The sequence below is a fragment of the Ylistrum balloti genome, unplaced genomic scaffold (assembly GCF_031769215.1).
Source record: "Ylistrum balloti isolate Yb309-2 unplaced genomic scaffold, AGI_CSIRO_Ybal_v1 Utg370676, whole genome shotgun sequence".
NCBI classification, from domain to species: domain Eukaryota; kingdom Metazoa; phylum Mollusca; class Bivalvia; order Pectinida; family Pectinidae; genus Ylistrum; species Ylistrum balloti.
Window position 1 is genome coordinate 132,540 of NW_026782408.1, and position 23,619 is coordinate 156,158.

The 23,619-nt window shown below is 33.2% G+C and overlaps 1 protein-coding gene across 3 annotated transcripts in view; it reads right to left on the reverse strand.

Annotated features, from left to right (window-relative positions):
- Positions 1-463: 463 nt before the first annotated feature.
- LOC132557470 (peripheral plasma membrane protein CASK-like) overlaps positions 464-23,619 on the reverse strand; it is a 261,926-nt gene continuing 238,770 nt past the window's right edge. For 2 of the 3 annotated variants that reach the window (XM_060221959.1, XM_060221958.1), the window contains exons 15-25: positions 19,120-19,198; positions 18,094-18,179; positions 15,744-15,836; positions 15,472-15,540; positions 12,044-12,142; positions 11,746-11,890; positions 11,256-11,396; positions 10,248-10,328; positions 9,565-9,767; positions 8,411-8,491; positions 464-3,411 (exon numbers count right to left, since the gene is read on the reverse strand). In XM_060221959.1, the coding sequence (XP_060077942.1) occupies positions 3,235-3,411; positions 8,411-8,491; positions 9,565-9,767; positions 10,248-10,328; positions 11,256-11,396; positions 11,746-11,890; positions 12,044-12,142; positions 15,472-15,540; positions 15,744-15,836; positions 18,094-18,179; positions 19,120-19,198 (1,254 nt within the window). In that variant the 3' untranslated portion in view covers positions 464-3,234. The remainder of the gene's footprint in view (positions 3,412-8,410; positions 8,492-9,564; positions 9,768-10,247; positions 10,329-11,255; positions 11,397-11,745; positions 11,891-12,043; positions 12,143-15,471; positions 15,541-15,743; positions 15,837-18,093; positions 18,180-19,119; positions 19,199-23,619) is intronic. The other variant, XM_060221960.1, reaches the window with a different exon arrangement.

Here is a 23,619-nt window from a genome sequence, read left to right on the forward strand (position 1 = left end):
ATGAACATTCCATCACAGGTATCAGTATCCTGGGCGTTTCTCAAAAACGTTTAAACATGTCTTATCGCTGTGATCTTTGTAAAAGGTCAAGGCCATTTGTATGAGCACTCCATCACAGGTATCAGTATCCTGGGTGTTATGAAACTTGAGAAATTTCTCCAAAACGTTTATACATGTCTTATCCCTTTGACCTTAGAAATAGGTCAAGGTCATTCATATGAAGAAACCGAATACATCTGACCAAATATCAGTATGTTGTTTTTGTAGAAGTTAAAAGCTGACAGATCAACAGAAAACATTTAAGGGTTCTTGAACAGCTCACCATCTAATAATGGCCTTCTTAGTTTGTCTTGCATGTAAAAATATCTTTGCATAACAATTATTTTTTTCTGTCTCCAAGGTCAGCAGGGCAGCTCCCATAACTCAGTATTGCCTACTATTAAACAAACACATGTACACAGAGTTCATTTTATCAGCAGTATAATCGTTATTTTCTATATTTTCCATTTAAATATCTGTTAAGGTCTACAGTTACATACATGCATACATTCTGGTAACCAGCGGTGACAACAAATTTCAAGTACATGGAACTGTACTCCAACAGCATGTATATAGTCACGTTTTATGACAAGGATGATTATTCACCAGAAATTTTGATTAAAACCTTTCTCCATAATAACCTTTTCTTTTCAATTCAACAAACTGTAAATTCTATATCACACAATATCAATTTTGATTTTTTAAGAAACACCAAATCCCAATACCCAATTAAAGCTTCATCATTATCATTGGAAGACCTCACAAATAACCAATTTGTGACTACATTGTATATTAATAAATGTTATGATGTACAGAATTTTCAACATCTTTTATACTCAATGTACAGATATAATCCTGCTGAATCAAAGGGTGAAATCATTTATTGATTTATCAAAAAGGGTGTAAGTTTTAAAGAGTGACAAAAATCTATACAGGAACAAATGAGTGAGACCTCATCATTAATTTTACATCTATACTGCTCAACTGATTAGTGAAGACAAATCACCTGTGAAAAAGGAATTCTTTAATGATGAAAATGCTATTGCAGTTCATGTAGTAATGAATCCTAATACTCCGGGCAAAACTAATAGTCTGTGATCCCAAGTTCGACTTGTTTAAATACCACCCTCTTTATCAGGTTCATCATGGGGTACATTTTACTGTTATTTAATTTTTTCAAAATTATCAAATTTTAATTCAATTTGATTGTGAATGAAATGAAATTAAATCCCTGTAATCATCACTTTCTATACATCATCAAGGCAAAGTCGGCTCCAGTTCTTATCCTTCGCTTGCCGAAGTTTTTTCTCTCGCTGAAACGTAACAGGAGATACTGGGGGACTCATTTCTTATATCTGGTACTGTTGCTTTCTACTTAATGAAAAGATATAAGCTAGACACAGATTGGATAACCAAAAGGGCTCTACCACTGAACATGATGTATTACTTTTTTTAACAACAAAATCAACAGCTGTAACATAAACCAAAGGATAGTAATAATTCTTCTGCGACTATTTTCACATTTCACTATTGCTTTTGAGGGTTGAGGGTTGGGATTGTAAATACATCTGAAATGTGTTTGAAATGGAATAATTTTTTTCTGCGAATATATTGAAATTGCTATGGATCAAATTCTGATAAACACTTGTTAAATGACTTAAAATTCCTGAATAATGCTATGGTATAGAGCTTCAAATGAACTGAACTCTGTGAAAAAAAGCAATTCCATTCATGACATGAAATGCTGGATCCTGCTGCAGACAGCATCCTAGTTTATGACATAACCTTTCAGCCAAGTTAGTGTATATTCCTCCATAATGTATAACCATGAGTATAATACAGACAAATAAATATATATATTCTGTTTCCATGTCTCTAAGGTGTATATTAGTTAATGATATCTTGTATAAATCTATCGAAAGAATTTTTAGTAGAATGATACATTTTAACATCTAAATAGTAAAAAGATTATATCATACAAAAAAATTCTTTAATTTATTGGACTTGTGATTAAAAGAAAATAAAATACTTGAAAATTGAAACGACTTATTGCCCCACAGATAATGAAGTTCAATTGTAATTATATGAGGGAGTTTGCGCAAAATTTGAATCCTGCAAACTAGGTTGAAGAGTACCTAACCTAAATATTTGATCCTGCCAAATGAAAGCACTATAATGATACATATACATGTGTGTGACCTGAAGTATAAGTGCACACGGCGCTACATGTTTATATACAGTGATTATATAATATATATCTACGTAACATCAAAAAACTGGCTTCTTGATGAAGTGATAAAGAAAATCCGAATTAAAAAAATGCATGCTGTTTGGTCGTCCTAGAACCATTCAACAACGGAGATGTTCTGTAAACCTTTATCATCTGTTTCCTGAACAACTTTCGATCAACACCTGCACAAGAAAACATTGCTTATGACCACTGTAAAACCGACTTCTTTCATATGTATCAGTGTTAAAGGGATACAATATTATGATCTTCATATTTCAATGAAAATGAAATGTTCAAAGAGATTGAGAGAAAAAAACAAAAAAAAAAAACAAAAAAAGTCTTGTTTTTAATATTGTTTTTAGATTTGACACTGATCAGGTGTTACTGTTTTTTCAAATTCAATACCCTTTAAAATGAACTTACAGAACTCCGTTTTTCAATGGCAAATTAACTTAGCTCAGGTACTATCGGATCTTAATACATATATATTGAGAGCAATGTAATACAAAATGTGATCCCAGTGACTTAACTGTCTGTCCCTGGTTAAAAAAACCAGGTTCTTCACTTGACAATTAATGAAATTAAACCGTTACATTCTCAGTTACAGAGTAACTGATGACGTACATCAGCAATATAATGCTGTCCATTTGTGTACATCTGGGTTCAGGGCAAATATGAGGGGCTCTGATTCTGTATTGGATATCACAACTCCACCAGAAATAATCTCCCATCTCCTCACAGGCAGCTGTACACAATCCTGAACTGCCACGGAAACAGAATCTCACAATTTCAAAAGAGCACCGCCATCTAGATCAAATTATTATGTTGATTCCTTGTGTGTTTTTTTTTATATAACAAATCACAGAAAGTGTTATAGGCCATTTTTAAATTAGTTTTGACCTGCAATGTCCATGCTCTAGTCTGCAAAGCTACTCCAGACTGTAGCTCCACCTGCTGTCTGTCCATCAGTACACCCAACTGACTGGTACCCATTGTGGAGTTGAAGACACCTCATCTATTGCTTGTTCTAAAGTTCTTATAGTTTCTTCGATGTCATTGTTCACAATTTTCAAATCAAAGTAGTGTCCGTAAGCTTTCTCCAATAGTTCACTCTCCGTAGCTAGTTTTTCTAGACTGGCATCCTAAAACATTGAAATAAAAACTCAAGTGAAGACATTACTCGTCTTTCCGCCATTTCAAAACAACAATAGGTTTTAAAATACACCACATCCTAGTCTACAAATAGTTAACATCTGACAATAAGCCTATGTCTGATTATATATGCCTATTCACATCAAATGCTGTAAAATTAATCAACAAAGATGATTCCTTGTTCTCTGCAGTAAGCCCAATCACATGACATTAAATAAGAACTTGAAGTTTGACACCCGGGCTTTTTGTAAGACAAATAATGAAAATACAGCAAATGTAAACAAGAATGATAAACAACACATCGGAAATTCTGCTGAGGAAAACTATATATAATTCAAGAGATGACTATTTCTTTTTGAAATAATTTTATTCAATTTTGTTGACATATACCTGGGATGGTACACAGAAACAAATGATAAACTCTTTTTCAATATAAACTTCATATGAGATACAGCTGAGCTAAATAATGAATAAAACTCATTAGTGATGTTAATGGTGATGAAATCCAGTAACAGAATGAGGTAAATCAAGGTTTGTTAAGTGGAATTGTTCAGTATTGTCTTTCACAACGTCGATAAATCGCTGACTGACGGAGTAACTATCTCAGTATTAATTAATACAATGCTCCCTATATTTATGTTATTGATGGAAATTTCTAACTTATGGCAGTAATATGTTTTGATTGAGGTAGGTTCAGAATTATACCTATTGAGTGTGATGGAGGATGATTTAAATCAGTTTGTGGAGAATCAGAAGTGTTCAGTTATAGCTTAAATGTCTCTTAAATATTTATTTTTTAAACTAGCATTGTGCAGCATAACTGGCATACAATTAAATCTGTCTTAGCAATTACTTGAATTATGTGACTGTATATTTTTCGTCTCAATGTAATTTCTTATACAAACGACCTGAATTAAGCAACTACCTGTATGACACCACCATCGTCCATAATTTCTGTGACCCATTAGCAAAAACTACCTTTTTCAATGACCTTTTGAAAGTTACCTCACTCCAATGCTATTTTTCTGCATCAGATGCTAAGACGATCATGTGACATCCAAGTCCAAGAATTCATTGATTTACAAATAAAATAACATAATTCTCCAATTTAACTCGATCAAACCTTAACTAGTTATACTGTAAGTGTATTGATCTGAATTAAGATATCATATATCACAAATAAATTACTACAAAAGTGTTAATACGACAATGGCATCAAGATCAGGCTATTTTTGGCATCATGCTCTTGCAGCCAAAACATGAGATATCAAACTAGCTTTATGGCAGAATAATGGATGTTGTATGGTTTTTTAAAATCATGTCACTTGCTGAACAGTAGAAAGTTTTGATCTAATAAAAACCAGATTCTATCAGAATCAAGGAATATTCACAAAAGAATGGACGGTGCCATAACAAAGAGATAGAAAATGGCTGTTAAAGAAAATCCACAGCCATAACATACACTTATCTTACTTTTGCTTGTTCCAGTTGTCTGGGCCTTAATATCAGTCTTACTTATGTTAAGGCACTGACTGTGAAGGTTTTAGTGTACTACAGTCGGCACAAATAGGTGACTTGATATCTATCGTTTACTGTGGGCAAGAGGTTAAACTTACAAGGCTAGACTGGCTTCCTCTGAACCCCTTCAGGCAGTAATTATGGGATATTAATGACACAAGGAACACCCTTGTGTCAAATACTTACACTTTCAAAATTTAATTTGAAGGAGAAAAATATTTCCTGTTGAACTAAATCGAAAGAAATTTTATATACGAAATATTTATCATAATATATGAATTTAATTTGAGTGTTTCCACCTCCCCCACTCTTCCCTGTATACTGAACCTGTATAAAAAAAACTACCTGTCATATGTGACCCTATTACTGCCTCCCTTCCAAGACCACATATGACAAGTTTGACTGTATTCTCAAGTAAACCGAAGAAAGGGACATAACTCTGGAGAATAAAGCAAGTGACTTTCTTAAATATTAGGTTCTAGAAGTTTCAAAAGAAACATCCTTAGTCCAGTTAATATTTACATGAACAGAATAATAAAGGTGATGTGTCTGCAAAGAAAAACATCAGAATAAAAAAAGAACAACAACATGAGGTATTGATAATTTTTTACGATGATGAGGGAGGACATAGGGAACTGACACTGCATGCCTTATTTATTAGTTACTGTAACAGACATGTTAAAATTCCAACTCATACAGAGGAAACATTTTAACTTACCTTAAGATAGGTATTTTGTCTTAAGTTCATCAGGGGGACACTGACAAATGACCACCATCAGGGAGGTAATTTTGGTTTCATTTGACCACCATCAGGGAGGTAATTTTGGTTCATTTGACCACCGTCAGGGGAGATAATTTTGGTTCAGTTTGACCACCATCAGGGAGATAATTTTGTTTATGTTTGACCACCATCAGGGAGATAATTTTGGTTTCGTTTGACCACCATCAGGGAGGTAATTTTGGTTCAGTTTGACCACCATCAGGGAGATAATTTTGGTTTCATTTGACCACCATCAGGGAGATAATTTTGGTTCAGTTGACCACCATCAGGGAGATAATTTTGTTTATGTTTGACCACCATCAGGGAGATAATTTTGGTTCAGTTTGACCACCATCAGGGAGATAATTTTGGTTCAGTGTGACCACCATCAGGGAGATAATTTTGGTTTCATTTGACCACCATCAGGGAGATAATTTTGGTTCAGTTTGACTACCATCAGGAGATAATTTTGGTTTCATTTGACCACCATCAGGGGAGATAATTTTGGTTTCATTTGCCCACCATCAGGGGAGATAATTTTGGTTCAGTTTGATCACCATAAGGAGATAATTTTGGTTCAGTTTGACCACCATCAGGAGATAATTTTGGTTTTATTTGCCCACCATCAGGGGAGATAATTTTTGTTCAGTTTGACCACCATCAGGGAGATAATTTTGGTTTAGTTTGACCACCATAAGGAGATAATTTTGGTTCAGTTTGACCACCATCAGGAGATAATTTTGGTTTCATTTGACCACCATCAGGGAGATAATTTTGGTTCAGTTTGACCACCATCAGGGAAAATAATTTTGGTTCAGTTTGACCACCATAAGGAGATGATTTTGGTTTCATTTGACCACCATGAGGAAGATACTGGGGAATGACCACCATCTAAGAGAGACTACACACTAGTTCTGACTGACTATAACCTACACACTTACGTTGATGTCTTTCGATTTGGCGGGTAGAAGGTCACATGCTCGGGGGGCAGCTATGAAAACGACATATGGGGCATACTCGGCAGTTCGTAATATTTTCAAAGCCTGAAAATTCAATTCGAAAAGAAACAAAAATCATGCTGTTACTTAAAATAACAAAGAGAAACGAAAACAGTACATAGCATGAGTAAAATATGAAAGTGTTTCGGAGAGGAGGTCAGTCACACAGGACTTTGGTCCCATGTTTGAAACATGTTATTAGACTGTTCATGCTGCATGCATGGAGAAGACTGCCCTGATATCTATTGGTCATTAAACCAGACATTACAAGGGCTGAAGGGATTAATAATTAATAGGGCCACCAGAGACAGGTTATGCTTCCTAATTGGAACAAAAGTATGAAAAATAACAAAGAGTTATGATTCTTGTGCACTGCGCTCGAAGTCATTGAAACCTACGTTTTATAGTTTTAGTGTAAAACTCCAGGTAAAACTTAAGCATGAAAAATAAAGGGCAATAACTCTTAAAGAATGCAAAAGAGAGTTATGGTTCTTGTATACTGCACTTCTCCTTGTTGAGATCCACCCATGACGTTTCATGTTGATACCTCATATAGTTTTAGTGAAATGCTCCGGACAAAATCTAAGTATGAAAAATAACAAAGGGCAATAACTCCTTAACTACACAAAACAGAGTGATGGTTCATGTGCACTGCACTTTTCCTTGTTGAGATATAATCTACCTGTGAAGTTTAATGTTGAAACCTCTTATAGTTTTCGCTCTGGACAAAATTATGACCGACAGATGAAGGACAATGCAGTGACTATATGTCCTCCCTTCGGGGAGCATACAAACGTGCATCATCCCAGTTTTGGAAATTAATAGAAATATCTTACAGGTTGAAGTTTTACTGAAATTCCCAAAAACATCATTATATAAATGATAACTACTGGTCGATACTGGAGGGAAAAAATGTAAAAAAAAGTCATGAAACAGACTTTAATGACCTTTGACACATGACCATAACCTTTGTTCAGACAAATCTTAAATCCAATCAACTTTAAACAATAACTTCTAGTTAAGAGACTGAAATATCAATTATCCCTTTGACACCATGAACTTCACCCTAAGTTGCAAGTTCTTCCACATTTTATTCAAAATTTTAAGTGGGCAGATTGCAATGCTTACTTGCTTTCAATTAACCTTTGCCCTTCAAGTCATTGTCCCTCTGATACACCTAAGGAACAAGAAGGTTTCTTCCATACAGAACAAAATGTTTTCAGGTTTCGGTTCTTCAGTTTAATTTCCACCATTTTTCATGAATGAACCAATGTGATCTCTGGGTCCCAAATTAAGACCTTAGTTCCAATACCTAAATGATGTGGGGCCAAAAATTTGGACAAATTGTTCTGTTTCAACACCAACAGATACCAAAGGCAGTTACAAAACACAATAAGCGTGACAGTCATAATATTTGGCATGTCCAAAACAGGTGCAACAATGGTCGCCATGATAATGACATACAGTCATAATTACACGTGAACTCGTCTTGGATTTTGCAAGCATTACAAAGTTTCAAAAATGACCTTCTTATGTCATAACAACTTTTAACTGCTGTTCTTTTTCAATATTTATTCCTTTATAAAATTTCAAAAATTGAAAGTATTTTTTTGTATTTGAAAATTTTACAAAAGTACTTTAAATTGGCTGACTCTTAGTCGTTACCATGGCGACCTTTTCTTTGAGGGAGGGAGAGGCATGCCAGTGGGTTACCTCATGTATAGCAGCGATTGTCGGAGCTGCCACAAACACTATAAAGGGAGCAAAATCTCCCGTCCGAAGTACTCGTATTGCCTGTAACATGGAGTCACATATCAGACTTGGTGTATACATGTAAGTGTTTGTTCCCACCAAGTCGGTTCTTGTTAAAAAAAAGCTTGTTATGAGAGTTTTTTTTTCCATTTTTCTCTTTCTCACGGATGAGATAAAGTCATAATTTCTGTCTTTTCGTAATACAGAGTTATCTGCTCTTGTGAACAGTTAACTCTTGTTACTTTATTAGTTTGAATAAGAAAATGACGTCATTTTCTTATAAATTTAGTTTCACAAACAAATGATGAAACAAGCAAGATCTGTTTACGAGAGCAGATCACGGTGTTACAAAAAGATGAAAAATCTGATACTTTCGAAATAAAATCGATAAGGAAAAATAAATCCATCCTTTTGATGTAAGCATTCTGAAACACTGAAAACAACCTCATCAGTATGTTTGTTGGCCGAGCAAAATGCACATTTCTGATAGTGGTGTTGACTGATACAAAAAAGATAAACATAATAATGTGTGGAAACTTGTTCTTGAACAACTACTTTCAAAATCTAATAAAATAGTATTGAATATTTCAAAAAAAAAAAAATTGTGTGAGAAACATAGATTATTTTTTCATTTTGCCTTTATCAAATATTGTGGAAATTTTCCAATTTGAAGTCAGTCAAGAAATGTCCGCAAATTGCAAAGTATATTAAATTTTACATTTATATCCATTCTCACAGAAATTCAAATGGTTTGCATCATGAGAGAGAACACAGACCATATTGTTACAATGTACATAAAATATGATAATTTTTCAATGTTAAAAAGACAAAAATAGGTACAATTACAGGAAAGGAGAAATCTACCTGTACCGTACAAGTATCCATAGTTTATCTAAATATCCATTAAACATCATGTAAAGTACTGAACTATAAAGAAATTTCCTTCAGGAGATATGCTACAAAGCCTATTTCAATTTTAACTGATATTGTCATGTCAATTGACTATAGACCATACCTGCTCAGTAGTAAAAAATAATTTCTAGGATCTTTGGAAATATACTTTAAACAAAATATTTTAACGAGAAAGTTTTTCTTCAGAATGGAGGTCATTGTACCTGTGGTTCTACGTCCAAAATCCCCATGAGGCCCTTATCATGTATACTGCGAATTGTCTCTAGTTTGGTGCCGTACATCGCCTCCTCGTGTGTTCCGTACTCTAAATATTGGTTGGCTGCAATGTCTTGCATCATTTTTTCGTGAGACACGAAGTAATAGTTTTTACCGTTGGTCTCTGTTTCTCTTGGCGGCCGCGTCGTATCTGAAAACAAAAGTTTGTTGTTGACTCACAACATTACACTTCAGCTAATATATGTTCATAACAACCCTTTGGAGTTTCCTACACTCCATAGGGTTGCTTTGGTCACTGACATTCGTATCAAAAACACTATCATCCTATTCAATCATTTAGTCATATATCTTGTATTTCTATCTAGATCCTACATCTTTTCAAACACAAAACCCCGGACATTCAAACTTCAATCTGATAAAGACCTGATATAATAAGTCTAAGCATCCTTTGATAAGCCCAGGCTGGGTTTATCAAAGGTCGATGAAAATGTCATTTATACTCAGCTACAATACATGAGGGTGGGCTTATCAGCAGACATGGGCTGATTTCTGGACAGATATGATGGTATGTCCTATGTCTAACATTTTGGTGTTTATAATTTTCACTTTTCCTAAAATCACTTTCAGTCTTTGTCTAACACAGGATGATATAAACATGTTAGATACGTACGAGGAATGGGGTAGGCGAACCGCTCTGGGTGGCTTGTGATAAGTGTGTTTTTGATGTGTCTCCGTCCTACCCCATGGGCACCTGCAACAAATAAGAACATATGAACCTAGAGACATATAGACCAAACTTCACATTTTCTCAAAAGATTTCATAGTGTCATAGTTACGATGTTTCTAATTACTTAATACATACTTGTAACTATCATGTGTTGCTGAGGTGGATATGAATATTAATTAACCTGACGATTAACATATTGACAGACGCAAAGAGGAGGTCAATATCGCAATCCAAAAGTTCATAAATGTTCTCATCTATACCCAACTACAGACAGTAAATACTTCATGATAAGATTAAGGAATTTAGACAAAGTGTTAAGATGTACTGTATATTGTAAAGATGCCAAAAAATATACCGTAATGTATATTCATATAGCCTGGCACATATTATTTTAGGTTATTTTCATTCATGATGACAATATTCAGAACAACTGAAAACAAAACTTAAGCTAGATGTGTCAGAATGAAACAAATAAAACAAAAGAGAAGTTTGGAACAACTCATAAATACAACATCTACAAAATCCTATTTTATGAGTATGTTGCTATGAATTCATATAACTGACAAAAATGAAGAAATATTTTGTAATATTGACTTATGCACGTCATATTTTTGTGTTTTACACAAGCATGATAAAGCTTATTGCGTCGTCACTTTAGACTATAAAATGATGTCACACATTCACGGATGTCATAGTAATGTAACAATGAAGACCATGCACAGATAAAGAGCACATTTGACTTCAAGTCTGACATAGAAATGTCCATTTTCTGTCACATTTGCTTGAAAAATCATGCAAAACAGAATCTTAAATCTGTTCTCTTTTAATATGTGATTAATGAAACATTACTATTTTTTTCATTTTAATAAGCCTTTGTCAAATTGAAAAAAGATATTTTTCATAAATTTTTAAAACAGAGAGAAACTCGTTCGAGATGCTATATATATTTACCAAGGAGGACCAAAGTTTTCCTGAGAAATGCTGGTAGTTGTACAACCTCTTCATATGTAACTAAATCTAGTTGGTCAAAAATGGCGTTGTGCTTGGCAAGATATTTATCTTTTTTCTTTCGGCCAAACCATGAACAGTGAACTGTAACAAAGAAAAGACATTGTAAAGAATACATAGCAATATATTTACCATATCTATTGATCAATAATTCCAGTGGTCAACATTTAGCTTCTCATTCAATTCTGTCTGTGTTTGTCGAATTGTTGGCACTACATGATACAAGGTGTGATGATTTAGTCAAACTTTCTGAAAGTTACAGAGCTGGTGGGCTTATTTAAAGACAATAATCTATGATTTATCATTATTATCTATTCAAACTGTAATCTGCATTGAATTTATTTCATTTTCATTTTTACATATTCTGTAATAACTTTTTTTACGCAATTTTTTTATATGTGCCTTTATATTCGGGACAGACTCTTTTCCTTACCGGCATGGTCCTGACGTTTCTCACGAGCTGAACATGTAGTCCGCCACTCCTGAAGTTCGGGGGAAGGGATGAGCCCCGCAGGTTCAGTCGTCGGGAGTCCTACCCGCCGTGCCTGCCACCAGTTGGAGTCATCCTTATTTATCACCTGTAGGTCAAAGGTCAAATAAATGATAAGTTTACAAAAATAAGTTGTGAGGACTAATATTCCACATTTCTTCTGAAACTACAATATATATGGGTGGGCTTATTACGAGGCAAGGGCTTATCACTGGATGACTAACCAAATAAGATTTTATACCTGAAGGATGTCTCCACACTTGAACGGCACACCTGCCTGTCGACATGGAATGATGTCATCATCTTCTGGACAATAATCAAATAATGCCCGCACATAAATCTGTCAAGAACAAAGTGTGGTGTTAGGAACTCTTTTATCGATAAAGGTATGAAAATCATTCTCTGAAATGCTTGCATCAAGTCTATTATCAATAACATATAGTGTTCATTAAAGAGTTTCTCACACCATGATTGAGCATGATGCCAAAAACTCTTTAATCAATACTGAGAAATGATAAAAGATAAGATCTGGGTGTTGTAAACTCTTGAACCACAGTGCTATAATAAAGAGTTAACCTGACTAAGATCTTATTAATATGAAATCAGAACTTTAAGTTCAGGAACTCAATTATTAAGTTTTTCTAATGGGAAAATGAAATGAATTTTTCCTCAAATAAATGAAGCTACAAATATGACAACTTCTGATGTTGGTATTCATAGAAGTCAGTGTTGAAAGTTTAAACACATTTGAATGCTCTGAATTTGAATGAGGTTGATTGAAATTCATAAGCTAAAAATTGATAGCCTTTCACTCAAGCAAACTACAGGCTATATTTCATCCAGCATTTGAAGTTTTTTATACAATGAATGCTTTAATTGAATGCAATTCATCAATTATGGTCAATCAGTGTTGAAATTCCTATATGCCATTCTCTGTATGCTTCACCTTTCAATTCCTCGGAAAATGTTTATAAAAACAAATATCAAATCTTTGATAAGATCATATTTAATTTGGCACAAATAGGGAAAAAATCTTTAAAACCTGGTTTTATCATTGTTCAGATATCTGCATCTAAAGAAATAGCAATGTCTTTTACTTAGCTCATTTAAACTCCATGCTTCTGTACCACTTACAATGAGAATATCATTAAAGGGACAGTGAAAACCATCATGAAGTCATGTTTTGAAAAAAACAAGAAGATTTTCTGATAAACTGATCTGGTCCTTAGAAAATTAAATTAAATGCAGATACCGAGCTCAGAAATTCACATCAATGTTCAATTTTGTCACCATCTACATAAAAAGACGATAAATTTCAATTCATGCAAAAACCAACATGCATCTATTTAGAAATTTAACACTAAAATGAAAAGAAATACTAAAACCTTTCTTGTGTAACACAAAAAGGTATCAATTATTCATACCAGAATATCAACAGCCTATTCTGGCTTATTTAGCGGTCCAAAAGACCAATGCATTCAATATACACAGTTGTAACGCCTAGTAGTTCAGAGCACTATTCAAGTTAAATTGTCGTCAAGCATCTCTATTGAATTAGACTAGTACATTTTTTTTTTAAAACATTGTCAGAATCGAATTGTAATATTAAGTCTCTGTTTTTCACACTTAACTACTTTTTGGAGTTCATTTTACAAACATCGCCAGTACCAGAATTTCATCGTAATATTAAATTAAAATTTTTCATGCTCCACTGCTTTTTGGAGTACATGTTTCAAACATTTTCAGCACTGGAATCTAATTGTAATATTAAGTTTCTATATTTTTCACACCAGACTACTTTTCGGAGACATTTTACAAACATTGCCAGCACCAGAATTTCATTTTAATATTAAGTTTCATGTTTTCACACTCCACTACTTATCACTAATCTTATCACCGTTATATTCCTGATACAAACAGATATAGATTCACATCCTGACTTAACCAAAATTTAAACATGGGAGATAAAACTCTGTTACAAACAATTTTGTAAAATTACACTATAAATCATAACCAATGGAGAAAGGAATTTTGGAATGAATACCGGTGAGCATTTGAATAATCAATTATTTCAAATTAAAATTCAAAACAGTTTTTATTTTCATTATTACATTCTTAAGGGCCCGTCAACGCATCAAAGGTCATTAGGGCCATCAACTGGTAAATTTGAAACAGGATATGACGAAAAGTATTCAGGGATTAAAATTGATCAACAGTGGAAATGAAATTGTTTTTTTTTCAGTAAACTACCGGTAATCATATTTTTATTCAAATAAATCAAAGGGGTATAATTTTATGAGCTTTTGATGTATTTGTCATAGAAAATAGCTCCAAAATATTTAAGGAAAATTCAATATGATGAAATATAAATTATTTCAACCAAGATTTTCTAATGTTTTTTTTTTTTTTTAAAGATATATCAGTGCTGGCACTAAAATTAAAATAATTTTTTTAAAAGATAAAATCAAATCAGTATGACAGTTATTGCCAAGTTAAAAGTATGAGAAGAAAAGTTATTAAGTCTGAAATAAAATCTACTGTCACAAATACCAGATTTTAGGTGAAAACAGATTGTAATTAATACAAGGACAGGTAGGAAAGCAGAGAGGTTTAACATAAAAAAGAACACATTTACAAACACATTAAATTTTGTTAAACACACAACAAATATTAAATTTATCATGTCATATGCCAAGATGGCCAAACATGGAAATTTCGGCTCAGAGACAGGGGGTGGGCTTATTACCAGGCATGGGCTTATTGCCGGATAAATTGAGTTAATATTCATCACAAATATTATTTACTGTATTGACCAGTGAAGGATTTAGAAGTAACCGTCTTTCATAGTATTTTGTTGGAGCTGTTTCGATGTTTACGGAGAGTTAGGTCCCTTTCTTCAAAAACATAAGAAGTGTGGCCTGTTGTTTATAGAGATAAACTTGTGCGTTTATTGTTAAAAGTCAGTTTTTCAGGTTTAAATTCTGATGTTTTTACATTAGTACAAAAATTTTAAGGCCAAAATGGTCCAACTATTTGATCCTGGTGGATCAAAAACAGCCCAGTACTATGAAATGAAGTCACTCAAACTGCAGTTAATGCTTTTAAAACAAACACATACATCACCAGTCCACTACAGGGTGAGCCTGTTGTTAACTATCGATTGTGCTTTTTTTTCACAAACACGAGACAGAGATATACAGGAAGTGATCTATAACAGAAGTTTTCCGATTTCAGCATTTTTTGTGACTGTTTCTTTTTTTGAAACTACCAAATTTTTTTTGCAAAACAGTTTTAATTTTCTTCGAAAAAAAATGATTTTATTTACATAAGAGGTTTATGGGATTTAATATTAAAAACTTACAGTGGCCATCTTGAATTTCACATCATTTTATTCAATTTTCCGAATAATATTTTCAATCGAAACATATTTAAATATAACTATTTTGAAAATGAAGGAAATTCTACTTACAAAGATATTTAAATTAAACATAAGTTTAAAAAAAACTAAATATATTTGTGATCAATGCTTTTGGCCTTGTTATTTTAAAATGTAGAAAAGATGATTTCATTGAAAGTGTATAATACTTCCTTTGAAAATCATTGGCACGACTTTACTTCACAAGAAATTCTGAATTTTCGGAACATGGTTTAGTCAAGCTTGCAACCAACCTCACAGTGAGCGGGATTGTGGCGGTGGCTCGGGACGATCTTCAGCGAAACACTCCCCCGAGCATCCTTCTGCAAGAAAAAATGTGCATGGAGGAAAGATTGAACGAAGAGCATGAGAAAGAAAGGAAAGGAAAATGGATTAAGAGCAGGAAAGAGTGATGTGAAAAAAAAACAAAAAAACATATATATAAAAAAAAACAAATAAAGTGTGTTCTGGTGTGGACATGACGACAATGATAATAAACGTCTACCATGGGGTGTGAATACACTACCTCGTTGTGGTTGTTAATATCGCCATGGCCACCAAACATACTTAGTAACGGTTGCGGTATGACCTTAAAGGTCACCGATCCACTCAGCTCCCTCTGTTGGTTATAATTAGCAACATCATCACATGAGACAGACAAAAATGTAACAAATACCTCCAGCTTACAGATCGGTTCTGGAGACATGGCATTGATTTTTCTTCTTTGGGCATGTTATAGAATCTCTTCTAGTGTTATCTGACCATATTTGAAGAATATCAAAAAAACTCTCCCCCCTCCCCTCACTCCCATAATCAAACAGCAATCTTATTTTAATCCAGTTAGTCCTAAATCAATAGTCATTTTCTTCTGATACGGTCATGTTGACCTAATATCAAATGTCAAACAATCTTGTTTTAGAGGTTGGGACAAAAATAGATTTAGACTTTTTTTTTAATTCTAATACATTTCAGAACTTTGAAAACTAACTATAATATGGTTAGACATTCTTAATAGTATCTTAAGTTTTAAGCATTTTTAAAAGATTTCTTTTCTGATTATCTAAATGAAACAAGCTCTTTTCCATCTACCTAAAACTAACTGTTCTGAAGCTTTCACACATGTATATTGTACATGTAACATGGTATAAAATGGATTTCATTTGTGTAAGTTTGTTTGCTAGGTTTATCACCCTGCGAACAGCCAGGGTCACTTTGGGGTGGAGTATCCTTATAGTAGCTGGTAGCTACCCAATTGAACAACATACTGGAGGCTCATCAAAGGCTGTCCTGAGCAATAAGAGTTAAGTGTATTCCCTAAGGACACACAGCCAAGTCAGCACAGCTGATCAGTCTGTTTCTCTGATCAGTTTTTTTGAGAAATACAACAGTTTGGGAGTGTCAAACCACCCACCTCAGATCTGCACCTGAGGTTAGTTAGCCCACGCTCTGAGAGATTGAGGTGTTATGGTTCCCAAGCTTGAAAGTGTTACCAGTATAAAACGCTGTGAAAAACTATATTTCAAATGAAGAGTGATGTTTGCCAGTAAGCTTTTTAATATAATGAGAGTTGATTTAGTGAAAACAATGGGATAGTCAACGGTTGAATACCTGTAATGGTTTACCCCACTAAACACAGTCGACAATAATATCTTTTTAATAAAAGGACACCTTCTTTGGATTAAATCAATGGAGAAATTCAAGATCTCAATTTGTGAAATGTGTGATGACACAATATTATAACTGAACAATTTCTATGGTTTTACCACTGAACACAAACCGTTAATGTCATTGATACACATCAGCAGTCACAGTGTGATAACACACACAGAACACAGCATGATAACACACACAGAACACAGTGTGATACCACACACAGAACATGGTGTGATAACACATACAGAACACGGTGTGATAACACACACAGAACACACAGAACACGGTGTGATAACACACAGAGAACACGGTGTGATAACACACAGAGAAGACGGTGTGATAACACACACAGAACACGGTGTTATAACACACACAGAACACGGTGTGATAACACACAGAACATGGTGTGATAACACACACAGAACACAGTGTGATAACACACAGTGTGATACACACAGAACACAGTGTGATAACACACACAGAACACGGTGTGATAACACACAGAACACTGTGTGATAACACACAGAGAACATGGTGTGATAACACACACAGAACACTGTGTGATACCACACACAGAACACGGTGTGATAACACACACAGAACACGGTGTGATACACACAGAACACGGTGTGATAACACACACAGAACACGGTGTGATACACACAGAACACTGTGTGATAACACACAAAGAACACAGTGTGATAACACACACAGAACCATATTCAACTATAGAACAAGACGATGTCATGCTGATGACTTTCCATATTGAACACAATGTAACAGTTTAAGTTCTTTGGTTTTACCATAGAACACATTTTAATGAGACAGTTTTATGGTTTCATTATAGAACACAATGTGATGAGACAGTTCTATGGTTTCATCTCAGAACACAATATAATGAGACAGTTCTATGGTTTCATCATAGAACACAATGTAATGAGACACTTCTATGGTTTTACCATAGAACACAATGTGGTGAGACAGTTCTATGGTTTCATCTGAGTACACAATATGATGAGACAGTTCTATGGTTTCATCTGAGAACACAATGTGATGAGACAGTTCTATGAATTCATCACAGAACACAATGTGATGAGACAGTTCTATGGTTTCATCAAAGGACACAATATCATGAGACAGTTCTATGGTTTCATCGTAGAACACAATGTGATGAGACAGTTCTATGGTTTCATCATAGAACACAAAGCCCTACAGGTCCTTACCAACATTCTCTGTAAAACCTCGACAGTTTTGTTGACAACACTGACATTGTTGATTTCCCGGATCTCATCCCCAACATGTAGCGTACCTGGAAAAGGAGAAATCTACATATCAAGGTAATTATCTAGGATATACAATGGGTGTTTATATATCTCATGTTTCACTAGGATGATTTTGTATGGGTTGTCCATTCCATCATTTAAATGACATATACAGGCTAATGAATGGAAAATAACAAAAATGTCCTTAAGACCTCCAACTGTACATCGACAATCAAATAAATAAAATTTGGATTTATGGCAAAAATTCTGACTATTATCCATTATCACTCATTCAAAGTTTTGTGAAAATCCTAGAACTCTTTTGGATTTATTACAACAAAATGTTTGTGCAGTGTTTCATGTACCATAATAAATTCTTGAAGAGGATACAAAAAAACAGAATATGCTACAACTACTAAATCCCTAATGGTACAAAACATTTCACAGCTGTTCATAATGGTACAATGGTATTGGGACCACGGATGTGATTTTCTTGATGGATATTGTCCAGGAGACCGAGTTTTTCATGTACAGTTTGGCTTTGGCGTCAATAAGAAGTGGAGAGAATGCCCTGAGGTACAAGTAACCCTGTTATATATACATAACACGTTACAAGATGATTTACACCGTTACATTTTCTGATAATATCACATGTCTGCTTGCTCTAGTCCGCCGGACAGCCCGAAATAGAATCAATGGTCTATCAAATATCACCTTCTATATCTACATTACTGTAATATCAAATCAAAGGGAGAAAAATGTGTGCCTTTTCAATAAAATGCATTATCGCTGACGTTTCAATACGTTGAGAAATATTGCTCACAAGTTCTGCTAATACCTGTCAATATCTCTAATTACTTTCTGAATTTGTGGAGAAGAGAATCCACAAAATCAATGAGAGTAAAACTTTCATGTAAATTAATGATCTGACACCAGTTAGACTACGACTGAGATGGAAGATACTTGCGCTACTGTCATAATACTTACCCTGTCGGTGGATCATTCCGCCGTGCATGATCCGCGCTACAAGACACTGTCCCTGGTCATTCAGCTTCAGCGTGATCCCCTGTTCAATAATATTTACAATATAAAGCACCCCTGAGTACAAATTCAACTGATGACTTTTCAACAAGAAAGCAAAATCTTGAAAAATTTCAACAAAATTAACGTAACATTTGTTGGTAGTATGGGTGGACTTATTTCAGGATAATGTAATTACATTTGTTGGGTGTATGGGAGGTAATGTAATTACATTTGTTGGTAGTATGGGTGGGCTTATTGCATGATGATGTAATTACATTTGTTGGGTGTATAGGAGGTAATGTAATTACATTTGTTGGTAGTATGACAAGACAGTGAAGAAGCATTTGTTAAAATACCTGCAGAACTGCAATAAACATGGGTGGGCATATCACCAGATGTCAGGTTCAGACAGTACCGCATATCACCTATTATCTTAATATTCCATTTTAATGCAAAGACAGTTTTATCATGAAAATGGCAGGAATACTCAGGGATTTCCATTCTGACTCCTTATTTTATGAACTATGGTTAATGAAAGCTAAATCTTCAATCTGACACATCTGGATCAACCCTAATCTAAATAAAAGACACATTGAACAGACTTTGTACATGGATATATATCTTGTGTGTTCTCGACGAAGTTATGAATAGAACCAAAGATGTTAAACCTCATCTGAAATCAAATTGCATATCTTACATCTCATAAAAAAGTAATCAATCTAAACACTGTAAAGTCATTGATGTCCACGGTGTTGATTTTGTTGGTACCGTTTATCAACAAACCTGCATGTTCACAAATGATTAAATATCAGGACTGTTTTATCAGTGGATTTTCTAATTACTCTGAAATTAAGTGTCTACAATATAACTAGTTTTGGAAAAAAACCTTAAAACTTAAGCTTTGTACAAACATATATATCACAGTAAGCACCCCTTATCTATCATTCCAAATTGTTTCCGCCTGCAGATAACAGTCCCCATTAATGTTCAAATAGTGAAAGAGTCGCAATAAATATTCAAACAGTAAAAAACTCCCTATAAATATTCAAACTGGTAAACACTCCCCATAAATATTCTTCAGGTCAAAAAGTCTCTATAGATATTCCACTGGTAAAACAGTCCCCATAAATATTCAAATTGTAAAACAGTCTCCATAAATATTCAAATTGTAAAACAGTCTCCATAAATATTCAAATTGTAAAACAGTCCCCATAAATATTCAAATTATAAAACAGTCCCTATAAATATTCAAACTATTGAATAGTCCCCATAAATATTCAAATTGTAAAACAGTCTCCATAAATATTCAAATTGTAAAACAGTCCCCATAAATATTCAAATTATAAAACAGTCCCTATAAATATTCAAATTGTTGAATAGTCCCCATAAATATTCAAATTGTAAAACAGTCCCCATAAATATTCAAATTGTAAAACAGTCCCCATAAATATTCAAATTGTTAAACAGTCCTCATAAATATTCAAATTGTTAAACAGTCCCTATAACTATTCAAATTATAAAACAGTCCCCATAAATATTCTTCAGGTCAAAAAGTCTCTATAGATATTCCACTGGTAAAACAGTCCCCATAAATATTCAAATCATAAAACAGTCCCCATAAATATTCAAATTGTAAAACAGTCTCCATAAATATTCAAATTATAAAACAGTCCCCATAAATATTCAAATTATAAAACAGTCCCCATAAATATTCAAATTGTAAAACAGTCCCTATAAATATTCAAATTGTTAAATAGTCTCCATAAATATTCAAATTGTTAAACAGTCCCTATAAATATTCAAATTGTTAAATAGTCTCCATAAATATTCAAATTGTTAAACAGTCCCTATAAATATTCAAATTGTTAAATAGTCTCCATAAATATTCAAATTGTTAAACAGTCCCTATAAATATTCAAATTGTTAAATAGTCCCTATAAATATTCAAATTGTTAAACAGTCCCTATAAATATTCAAATTGTTAAATAGTCTCCATAAATATTCAAATTGTTAAACAGTCCCTATAACTATTCAAATTGTTAAATAGTCCCTATAAATATTCAAATTGTTAAACAGTCCCTATAAATATTCAAATTGTTAAATAGTCTCCATAAATATTCAAATTGTTAAACAGTCCCTATAAATATTCAAATTGTTAAATAGTCTCCATAAATATTCAAATTGTTAAACAGTCCCTATAAATATTCAAATTGTTAAACAGTCCCTATAAATATTCAAATTGTTAAATAGTCCCTATAAATATTCAAATTGTTAAATAGTCTCCATAAATATTCAAATTGTTAAACAGTCCCTATAAATATTCAAATTGTTAAATAGTCTCCATAAATATTCAAATTGTTAAACAGTCCCTATAAATATTCAAATTGTTAAATAGTCTCCATAAATATTCAAATTGTTAAACAGTCCCTATAAATATTCAAATTGTTAAATAGTCCCTATAAATATTCAAATTGTTAAACAGTCCCTATAAATATTCAAATTGTTAAATAGTCTCCATAAATATTCAAATTGTTAAACAGTCCCTATAAATATTCAAATTGTTAAATAGTCCCTATAAATATTCAAATTGTTAAACAGTCCCTATAAATATTCAAATTGTTAAATAGTCTCCATAAATATTCAAATTGTTAAACAGTCCCTATAAATATTCAAATTGTTAAATAGTCTCCATAAATATTCAAATTGTTAAACAGTCCCTATAAATATTCAAATTGTTAAACAGTCCCTATAAATATTCAAATTGTTAAATAGTCCCCATAAATATTCAAATTGTTAAATAGTCCCTATAAATATTCAAATTGTTAAATAGTCCCTATAAATATTCAAATTGTTAAATAGTCTCCATAAATATTCAAATTGTTAAACAGTCCCTATAAATATTCAAATTGTTAAACAGTCCCTATAAATATTCAAATTGTTAAATAGTCCCAATAAATATTCAAATTGTAAAACAGTCCCTATAAATATTCAAATTGTTAAATAGTCTCCATAAATATTCAAATTGTTAAACAGTCCCTATAAATATTCAAATTGTTAAATAGTCCCTATAAATATGCAGCTGGTAAATACTCCCCATAAATATTCTTCAGGTCAAAAAGTCTCTATAGATATTCCACCGGTAAAACAGTCCCCTTAAATATTTAGCTGTTAAGACAATTTCAATAAATATTCATAAAAAGGCAATACTTGAGTCCACAATGAACAGAAATGTCTTCTTTCACTACTTCTATTTAAACTTTATGTCAAATATTGACAGACTGTGATATATTGAATCCCTTTTAACTACGTCCTCCTGTAAGAATGCCAAGCCTCTTGGGACCTTACCCAGATGTTATATATTTCTCTTATTGGAACTGTCTTTTCTGAAATGATCTTCATTTGTCGGTAACCATATTGCTGCCTACTTTTTAACCACTCTAAACGACCTTTGCTATGTTGACGGGCTGTTCAATCATAAAAAGTACATAAAGCAGCATTATCTCTACTTCAGTGTAGACGGTTTATGTTATTTCACCATAGCAAATCGACCAGTATGTATATTGTGAAAATCACATGCACTTGTGCGCCTTTCAAGTCCTACCTTTCTTTTTGCATCAGGCTAAATTCGAAACTGAAAACTAGATCATCAACCAAAGAAGGTGCACTCTCAAAATGTCAGAACTGTTGAAAATCCATTACGTTAAGCCACTAACTTTTTCAATTGACTAAATATGTTTTGTGGGATTAAATTTCATATTAAAGTATTTTAAGAGAATCCTGTCAATAGTGACTGAAATATGGATTCTATTTATGAAAATTAAAAAGATTTAGCTATTAGGATTGAAATCCCATTAAAAGTCATTTCAACAAAATTCTGATAAAGTAGTACTGCAGTTTATGAGTTGATATTATGCATTACTCAACTGGGTCTTAGAACCTGGATCCTCGATATTTACATCTGGATCCCACATATTAACACCTGGGTACAAGATATTTACACCTGAGTACAAGATATTAACACCTGGATCCTAGATATTAACACCTGGGTACTAGATATTAACACCTGAGTACAAGATATTTACACCTGGGTACAAGATATTAACACCTGAGTACAAGATATTTACACATGGGTACAAGATATTAACACCTGGATACAAGATATTAACACCTGGATCCTACATATTTACACATGTATTCTAGATATTAACACCTGGGTACAATATATTAACACCTGAGTACAAGATATTTACACCTGGGTACAAGATATTTACACCTGAGTACAAGATATTAACACCTGGATCCTAGATATTAACACCTGGGTACTAGATATTAACACCTGAGTACAAGATATTTACACCTGGGTACAAGATATTAACACCTGGATACAAGATATTAACACCTGGATCCTACATATTTACACATGTATTCTAGATATTAACACCTGGGTACAATATATTAACACCT